Source organism: Salarias fasciatus, chromosome 9 (genome assembly GCF_902148845.1).
Source record: "Salarias fasciatus chromosome 9, fSalaFa1.1, whole genome shotgun sequence".
NCBI lineage: Eukaryota > Metazoa > Chordata > Actinopteri > Blenniiformes > Blenniidae > Salarias > Salarias fasciatus.
Window position 1 is genome coordinate 10,677,683 of NC_043753.1, and position 9,963 is coordinate 10,687,645.

The window sequence follows — 9,963 nt, forward strand, 5'->3', positions numbered from 1 at the left end:
CATTTTGGAAGCTCAGATCTTTTTTTTTATTATTTTTTTCCAAATGGAGGCCACAACTGTAACAATTAAAACATTAAGAATGCATGAAGTAAAAGAGGTTGATCTGTGTTTAATGAACATACAGTAAACTGACATTGCAGACAATAAAATAACAGTGGAAAATACCAGTGAAAAGTCCTTCAGAGACAGGCGGAGCAGTGAAGCGTGAGAGACGAACACGTAAAAGTGTGAGAAACATTTCTCGACCTGTAGATTGTGTAAAGTTGCCAACAGTCGTGACTCACGACAGTGACTGACTTCCCCCTTCTGAGTGTTGTAATTTGAAACCACAATGACTTCCCGTGTTTCAAGACAGGCGGTGCAGGTTGTCGGTATTCTGCTCTGTGGCAACAGTCGTCTGGGTGACAAGCTGTCAAAACGTCTCACGTTTGATTCCTCAAGAGGAAGTTGGTACAATTTGTTTACACTGAATTCTGATGGAGAACTTATTCTAATTTTTCAAACAAATAAAACATCAATTAATACACACACACACACACATTATTAAAGAGGAAAACCAAAGAGGCAAAGCATACAATGAGGATCAAATCCGTACTTCCTCAATACCCGTCTGGCAAATGTCATGTTCAGCCCTCAGCTAGGTAATCCTATTTGCACCATTTATCTTCAGTCACAGGAGACATGGAACAATAGTTGAGATGCACATTCAAGCTTGTTCTGTTTGAGTACGACTTTTAACATTTGAACAGGTGATGAAGCAGCACGACACTTCTGCTCTGGACTTCTCATTTATTCTCAGAAGGACTGATGTGTTTTGTCCCTTTGCCTTCGAATAACACCTCTTACATCCAGCTAGAGCACAAGGTCTCCCTCTGATTAATGCTTTCAATCTGAAAAAGTTACAGCACACGAGCGATTATGGCAGCACAGTTTGTCACGATATAAACTTCAACAAAGTGGCAAAAAACAGTTTAGAAGCTTATTCGGCAAAAAACATCCCACTGCAGGAGGCTGATTAAGATGTAACAGCAAAAATACAACGGTGAAACGTGTCCATTTTAAGCACATTATCTTAAAAACAAAGAATGAAATAAATGTGATTTTGGTCAGTTTTACACTTTTCAGACTGATTTTTTTCAATAAGGCATATTATGGTGTTATTTTCATCTTTTGTGACTTGGAGAAAAGATGATGTTGATAAACCCTTAAAGAGTCTCTACGGTTCTACTGGACATTCTTACCCAACAGTGAGAGTGTTGGGTCATCCCATTTTAACAAGCATGTGTGAACAAAGATGCATGCAGACATGCAAAGTAGAATAGCCACGTGTACTGACAGAACTACCGCTGTGGTTTCCCAGCGCTCTCTGTGGGCGACGAGACAGGGAAGCGGCTCTGTGGGTTTCAAAGAATAATTAAAATGCACTCAGGGGAGGGTGTGAATGAACTGTTAAAAGAAGAAGAACATGTGTTTTTAACATGAGGACACCAGAAAAAACACCAAGAAACAGTGTAAAATTAATGTAAATTTAAATGAAATGTCAAGCACAAAATAAAAAATTAAAAAATTAAAAATAAAAGATGATTAAGACGTTCCAGACGGGTCAGTTCTCCATGACTGTTCAAAAATGCATTGAATCTTGGGTTCAACCAAATTTTAAGTTTGAATATCAATGCATGAAAGGTGGTGATTCTGGTTTAAACAGATTTATCCGATGTGTTTCATCTGCATTGCAGATGAAGGCGCTGTCATCATACGTGACTGTAAGTGTGTGTGACTGTGTGCCCAGGCTGCGCTCTTTTCTCTGGCTATGAAGATACTGAAGTGAAGCCATGTTCGCAGTTCACAAGAATTCACTGGCATCTATGTGTCTGCAGCTACAAGACATTTCATAAGACATCACAAGTCAAACATGCTGGAAAACTTTGGTTAATTGCTGAAGACAATTCAGTCCAGTGTATGAAACCTTTTATCTGAAAATCACCCACAGCTGCTAAATAACTGGTGAATCATTTCCCTTTGAAACGGAAAGCATTACACAAACAGCAGCAAGAACATTCAGCCATGTGGAAATGTTCAAGTAAATGACATTGGTCTTTGTAAAGCTAATTTTTTTGTGGTGTGACACATCTTCAATAGGCAGGTCAGTTCATTCATTTTCACTCTGAATAACAAGTCGAGGCTTCATTTCCTGTTATTTATTGATTGATTATCTGATCAAACCTACAAAGAGGTGCAAACTTCAGTGAAAACTTGTGAAACTATTGTATTGAAATTTTAGTACCAATAAAAACAGGAAGTAGCGAAGCTGGCCTCTACACTTATGTCATCAGTGTGATGACGCTAGTAGGGATTTGCATGTGTGTGTTCAAACACTGATGATGAAAAGATAAATATATCCTGTCCTGTTTCAATTCAAAATATCTGCTGCTTGTCAAAATGAGACCGTTGTGTTACCTTTAGTCTGAAGTTTATGGATTTCTATAAAAATCGAGTGTACTTACACTAAAAATCCCCGACAATGAGGAATCTACGTTGTTTCACATGAAAGAAAAAGGAAGTTTTGAGTTGAGATTTCAAAGTGCGAAGTCATAAAACACCAGACTGCTGTGAACGTGCTTGGTAAGACTGTTTTTTCATTTCACTTGTTCACTTGTTAACACAGAAAGTGGGCCGTCCACATTCCTATGGTGCAGATTTGTGTTGAACTATCAAAAACCATCAGGTTATCCAGTAAAGTCTGTTGAAACAAGAACCTGCTGTCAGGCTGATTTCCAGCTCGACAACCTGCTGAGGAACCTGATGCTGCAGAGAATATTCATTTAGAAGCAGGCTCAAGATCTCTCTTTTTAAAAAGACTTTAAATGAATGTCCCTTTTATCTGTTGTAGGGTTTTCAGTTTGATTTGATGCCGGTAGCGTTTTGCCTCACAATCATTGAAGAACTGTGGAGCAGTAAAATGAGACACGGTTATGCGTGTGTGACCGCTGAAAGCGCCATTTTAATTCTGCCACTTCCGTTATAAAAACACATTTCAAACAAATTCAAATTGAAATCCATCAAAGCACATCAAACATTCAACATAACATAGACACTCCATTTGCAATTAACAGGTTAACATCAAAACTCATCTTCTTACCAGAAATCAAACAGAAATAGGAACATCTCATCAGTGTAATATCATGAGGCGGCTGCCTTCATACACTACAGTAACACAAAAATAACAGTACTTTACATTTTACATCCAACTCAACACAAATGAAACAGGTGCTTATGCATTCCCCAAAGTTCTTTTAGAGTTAATATGTATACAGTTTAGTTCACAGCACTCATTAAACATTCAAAGATTCCCACATGTTGCCACATCGTGGTCACTTGAAGCTAACAGCTAATATGGGAAAAACACGAGACACGAGTCATGCTCAAACTCTGCAATTCAACAATCATTCTGTACACCAGCGACATCAACAGCAACACAAGACTACAACAAACTTGTGAGCTTAAGGTTAAATGATAAAACATCATGTTCAACATACCTGTGGAGCAGTAAAATGAGACACGGTTATGCGTGTGTGACCGCTGAAAGCGCCATTTTAATTCTGCCACTTCCTGGATGGCGCACTTCAGAAGCGGGTTTCCTTACTGATCCATGGTAGCTGAGTGACACCTCCTGTCACAAAGGGGTAATGACAATGACATTTGGAACATGATATAATACTAGAAACCATCAACCTAACAACTTATTATTGTGTTTTATTTTTTTGGGTTTCTTGTTTTAAATGTGGGGGGGGTGTCAGTTTTTCTATTTACTTTTTATTTAAGGCTTTTCCCATCCTCTACATCTGCACCTTCCACCTAAAACAATTCCTAGTATGGGCTACTGTACTAGCTAATAAAATGATCCACGATTTCTGCAGTTTTATATTTTAGACAATTATATGTACAGCTGACAGAAATGTAATTTCGAAAACAAAGGTCGATTTTTTATTATTGATTTGGTAAAGTAAATTGAGAAAAAAATCAATTGACATTTTATTTCTGGATATTTTTCACATAATTTTTCTGCTGCTGAGTCTCCATTCTGAACAACAAGAAGATTTATTTTAAGTGTGATCTCTTCTGCCCTTTAAAACACCTATCTTAAAATGAAGTTGTGACAGAAGTGAATGTGAAGAGGAAGTCCCATGTTGTGTGTTTCCAGATGCCGGTGCTGAGCTTCATGTGGGCTCTGTGTGTGAACATGATGACAGTCAACATGTTTCTGAGTCTCTTCTTCCTCTCAGGTGAGCTGGAATCATCAACAGCTGCAGTTTTGAAAGCTGTTCAGAATATGAGGGCTTGTGTTCGGGCTGATCAGTGTGTGTCTGTAACGCAGATTGACTCATTATTTGGGGATGTTTTCTTCAGTGCATGTGGCTTTTGCTCACTAACTGTTTGTGCAGGAGTGAAGTGAACGGGAGCTTGAGATCTGCTTGTTGCTCATCAGTGAAAAGTGAACATAGTGCATCACATTGTGGCTGAAGTATGTTTTCATTCTACAGGTGCTGCGGATGCTTGTCGTTACCGTTCAGAACTGGATGTTAAAACACCACAGAAGATGGAGGCTCTGAGTGGATCCTGTTTAAAAATCCCATGTAGCTTTGACAATCCAAAGAGGTTTGACGGCACAAGAGAAACTTCTGCAATGTGGATCCGAGATAGTCCTTCAAGACCTCGCAACATAGTTTACGACAGTGGAAGGACAAAAAACAAATATCCAATGAATATTACAGGCAACCTGCGTGAGAAAAATTGCACCACTGAGTTTTTTAATTTAACCACAGATTACACACACTCATACTACTTCAGGCTCATCAATTTGCCTTTTAAAGCAACAGCTCCTTGTAATCCTCTTGAGATCACAGTTAAAGGTAAGATTTTTTTTTTTATTACTTTACAGATTATCAAATCATTTCGACAGTTACATTTGGTGTTTGGTGAAAATCTCAGGGCATTCAGATGATGAACAAAGAAGAAAAGTTCATTTTAGATTACTACATTTTGGGTTTTACTTACTTTCTAAATGTGTCTCATGATAATATTGAAGTATATTTAACAAGCAAGAAGGTGCCCTACTGTAATGACACTGTTATCAGTTTTTAAAGTTGCAAAGTGCTTTTAAATTCCTCTAAAATTCAGCAAGTGGTGGAAATGTATAATCATTTGGTGGTTTGAACAGCTGCCATCTTTCTTCCGAAACTATTTTAGTCTTATTGGCTTTGTTGGCATAGGCATTGTGATAAGGTATGTAAGAGCCAACAAAATTTACATTGAGGAGGAACAAACACCAGCACACACTTCTGCTCTGTTTGACTGACATGCTCACATACACACAGGAACAAGACAGGGACATTTATTGATTTATTGATTACTATATCTATTTGCAGGAAGTGACATCAGTGTAGGAACACACTTTAAAAAAAAAGCTGAACTGAAGCTGAATTCAAAATAAAATCCAATAGGGTTTTGTTGATATTAAATGAAAGTTACAAATGTAACTATGGTTCTACGAATCCTGGATGACCGCCATACAGCTGTGCTGAAAGCACTGTTCCCCTTCATGCCTGCGTAGTTTGAGTATGTATCACTCCATTGTCACTTGTGACCCATCGGTGACCCGAGAACGGCAATAAGTTCCGGTGTCAAACTCCAGGTTAATTTCCTAAAGAATCTTCTTGCATGATCATGAGGGTTCTTAGTGACAGAACATTCTGGTGGTCATCCAGGATTCATAGAACTGCAGTTGCATTCGTAACTTTCATTCTACGTCATTCCTCCCGACCGCTAGACGGCGGTGCTGAAAGCACTGAATGATATATCCCAACTTAAGGCCGTTGTATGCTTCTGCATCGCAGCAGAATCCGTCCAATCACCTTCTTCGGGAGAGTAATAATGGTAGGCCCAGGTACATCAGTTTCTGCCCTTTCAGCCACTAGGGGCGCTGTCCATAGCTCGGCGTCGCCTCAGTGGTAAGCGGGCAGGGGTGCAAAGGACAGGGACAGCCTTTGCAGAGATTGCTAGGGACTGCAACCCCAAATAGGGTGAAAAAATGAGGAGTTAGTCAGGGACATGGTGGAAGGCCCTCACAGGGAGTGACTGAGATGGTTGCGCCGCCCCCAACTGCAGACGTTCTAAGGCTGCGCACATAACAACCTTCACTGAGCACTGCCTCAATCAGCAAGCGCCGATCTGCTGATAAGGACCATGGTTCTGACACCATGGAGGTCCAACCATCCTCATCATCCTGGAGGACGGCACCACAGCTAGCACAACAGAGAGAATCTTCCATTGTGCCCGATATGCCACCTCTTATGTGCAATAAGCCCAGGGAAGGGGTGTGGTCGCACCCAACATAGCAGATGCAGGGCCACAGGGCCAGAAAGCTTGGCTGCTGGACCTGGGGTTTGACACCTTTGGGGTGCTTTTTTCCTGAATAATATTGCAATTTTATGAAGTTACTGTAGACGGAGACTTGTGCACTGTTAGATTTTTCCTTCAGTAAAGTCATTTATTTTGGCCACCCAGATTTGCTGTGATGCAACAGCTGGCAATGCTGCATATAAGATGGTTTTTATAGCCGTAAATCAGTTATTGAGGGGTGGATTGAAACAGATGCATAACTTCTGAAGGCCTTGGTATGAAATGCATGGGCTGTAACTGCGTTCTAGGGTCATCCAGGGGTCACAAGTGACGTTGTTGGTATACATACTCGAACTGCAAATCCGCGAGGGGAACATTGGTGGTCTGGTGGTTAGGAGAGATGAAATAGAATGTGTTTTTTGTGAAACTGCAGATTCTCCTCCAAGGCCAACATTACAAGTCTCAGGTGATCTGAATGACCTGAAGGAGAAGGAGTCTGTCACTATAACCTGCTCAGCTCCCACTCCCTGTCCACACCTCCCTCCTCGACTCACCTGGAGCCTCCAACAAGACGCTCACAGCCAAACAGAGGAAAACACTGATGGAACTTTAACCACTAAGATCCAGCAGAACATCACTCTGTCAGACCAACATGATGGATTCAACCTCAGCTGCTCTGCTGTGTATCCTGTTGATGGAGGAAAACATGTGAAAACAGCTGTGGCAGAGCTCTCTCTCAATGTTTCTTGTAAGTGATCCTGTCAGCACATCACAGTTCAGATGTTTCTGATCAATCAGGTGAACAAGAGTCACTTTTTCTCCCTCAGATGCTCCTAAAAACACGTCAGCCTCCATCAGTCCATCAGGTTTGGTGTCTGCAGGGAGCTGGGTGAACCTGAGCTGCTCCAGCAGAGCCAGACCTGCTGTCAGCTACACCTGGTTCAAGATCAGTGATCATGGAGCAGTCAGAGTGTCTGAAGGAGACTTTTACAGCTTTAATGTGACGGAAGGAGGAGTTTATTACTGTGTGGCTGCAAATCATCTGGGAAATCAGACTTCAGAACAGATTCTTCTGATTGTTGCAGGTAATGAGAGCTTCTGCTTTGTTACAAAATTCTAATATATGGGAATTGGCTAAAAATATGGTCTTTGTTGAGATGGTGTCATAAATCTATTCTAAAAAAATAAAGTTAAAACAAACTGTACCTACTTCACTGATATTGACACCATATTTTACTGTTTCTGTCAGATCTTTCTCTGCATCTGAACACCATGATTGGAGTAGTTATTGGGATCATTGTGTTCATCTGCCTGCTGCTCGGTATTTAGTGAGTATCTTTAATCAAAAGAGTCGATCTATTGATGAACAGCCTACTGGAACAACATTCAAGATGAACTCTAAAACAAATTTAAGAGAAGGGATAAATTATCTTCTTTAAAATATTTGGAAAAAATTCCGAAACAAAGATGTGACAATAATATAGACAGAGCTAGAATAAACAGATTCTCCACACTGAACAAACATGTCAACTTTAATTTTCAGACTAGAAATTAATGTTACCATCAGTCTTTCTGTAGGACTCAAATTTTGATCTTGAAGATTATTATTTCACTTGTTTTACAGCATCTTCATGTGTTGGATTAGAAAAAAGAACACAAATTCAACTGTGCAAGTGGGTCAGGTGAGAAAATTTTCAAATCTGTTCTCCTGCAAGTCAGTGAAAATCACAAGTGTTCAAAATGTGTTTGAATAAATTCACTGAACAGTTTGTGACCTGAAGCAGTATATTGCAAATCTCTTCTTCAACTCATCTAAATCTTTTCAGCTGAAAATCTATTCAATGTCTGGTAATTGTTGAAATCTGACTTTCGTCATCATCTTTTCTGTTTTTACAGAGTCAGACAGGTGAAGAGCTGGCTGCTGAAGAGCCTGCAGAAAAACCTCAGGAAGAGGGAGAAAACATCCACTATGGAGAGATTGACTTCTCCAAGCAGAAACCTGAACCGTTCTCCAAGTCTGAGATCAGAAGCAAGCAGGAGGACACTGTGTACGCAGAGGTCAGAGGCTCTCAGCCGGGAAACAGCTCCACACACACTGCTGACCACCCCGAGGATCTCAACGCTCTTTACGCTGAAATGAAGGAGAAATCAGAATATTCTGTTGGATTTACTGAAGTGTGAAGTCATGAAGAACTTTACTTCTGTACTTAAGTAGATTGCAGTACTTCATTTGAACTATTATTTTTTCCATCTTTCCTGCTTTCAAACACAAATATCTGTACTTTCTGCTCCTCACATTGAAAATGAAATTGGCTTGTGATTTCTTTAAACTGATGCCAAATCAACATGGAGTAATTTGAATTAACAACACTTAAGTGAGCTATGGAGAGAAGGCATCAACAGGGTTGATCGGTTTGAGAGACAAAATCAAACGAACACTTTAAAAAAAAAGCCCAAAGCCATCCTCCAACCACACACTCTGCCTGCTATTTAATCTCTTCTTCTTTTTGTCATTGTTTTTGTGTATTCCCTCTTATACTTTGCCAACCGAACAGAAGTCAGAGCTTCTTGTATGTTACTCATAGACAGTATAAAAGATGAACCTGGCACCTGGCTCCAAAAATTAAGCCTGCCCAAAGTGTCAAAAACTTTTCAATTTAAATGGGACACCAATAAAACAGGGTCAGCTGCTTTTCTTCTGAGAGTGCGAGGCCGGTAACGGTTCCTATAGTGCAGAACCCAGTCAAACACAGAAACTCAACTGCAACTGTGGATAGTGCAGTACACACACACACACACACACACACACACACACACACACATCAAACATTTTACTACTTCCTCGTTCAGTTGAGGGTGCACACTTGGCACCCCTACTCCTAGACATCGGCTCTCATACATTTAAATATGCACATGCACTCTGATATATTCATTTTTCAACCTGGTTAATATTTAAAAATTTGTATTTGATATGGAATTCCTCATTCATACTGTTCCATGGTTTGCTAAATACACAGATTTTTTTTTCAGTTGTCATTTTTCTACAAACTTATTTTGACAGTGGGATTCTTGTTTCTCAAGAAGTGTGAAGACAAGGGAAAAGAACATTTTCTTGGGAATGTGAAGATCTGCTGTTTGTTGTATAAATAAAGTTCAATTCAGTAGTCTGTCCTTGTATGCTCTGTGTGTGTCCACTGTTTCTGGGTCATCATATTTTAACAAGCATGTAGGAACAAAGAATTTTTTTTTTTTCAAGACAGATGCAGACATGTAAAGTAGATAAGTCCCATGTATTGACAGAACAACTTTGTCGCGCTCATCTTGCATAATTTCCCAGCACTCACTGTGGGTGATGATAAGAAGGGGAAGTGGAAAAGCATTGCAAAAAGAGAGCAGTGCTTTTCAAAATAGCAATTGAAATGCACTCAGAGCAGGGTGTAAATTAAACAGTTTAAAGCAGAAGGACTGGTATTTTTAAAATGAGAACATCTAGTAAAATACCAACAGATGGCTTGAGATCAATGGAAATTTTGTTGAAATGTCCAGCACAAAAAAATTACATAA

At 39.8% G+C, this 9,963-nt stretch overlaps 1 protein-coding gene across 2 annotated transcripts; it reads left to right on the forward strand.

The window, feature by feature from the left end:
* Positions 1-2,447: 2,447 nt before the first annotated feature.
* On the forward strand, positions 2,448-9,566 carry LOC115394005 (sialic acid-binding Ig-like lectin 13). Of its 2 annotated transcripts, XM_030099112.1 has the most exons (8): positions 2,448-2,622; positions 4,202-4,283; positions 4,542-4,910; positions 6,833-7,147; positions 7,227-7,484; positions 7,649-7,727; positions 8,024-8,081; positions 8,296-9,566. In XM_030099112.1, exons 2-8 carry the CDS (start codon positions 4,202-4,204, stop codon positions 8,578-8,580), a joined length of 1,446 nt encoding a protein of 481 aa, XP_029954972.1. In that variant the 5' UTR covers positions 2,448-2,622; the 3' UTR covers positions 8,581-9,566. The 2 variants fall into 2 exon arrangements, with proteins under 2 accessions (XP_029954972.1, XP_029954973.1); XM_030099113.1 differs by lacking the exon at positions 7,649-7,727.
* Positions 9,567-9,963: the final 397 nt, after the last annotated feature.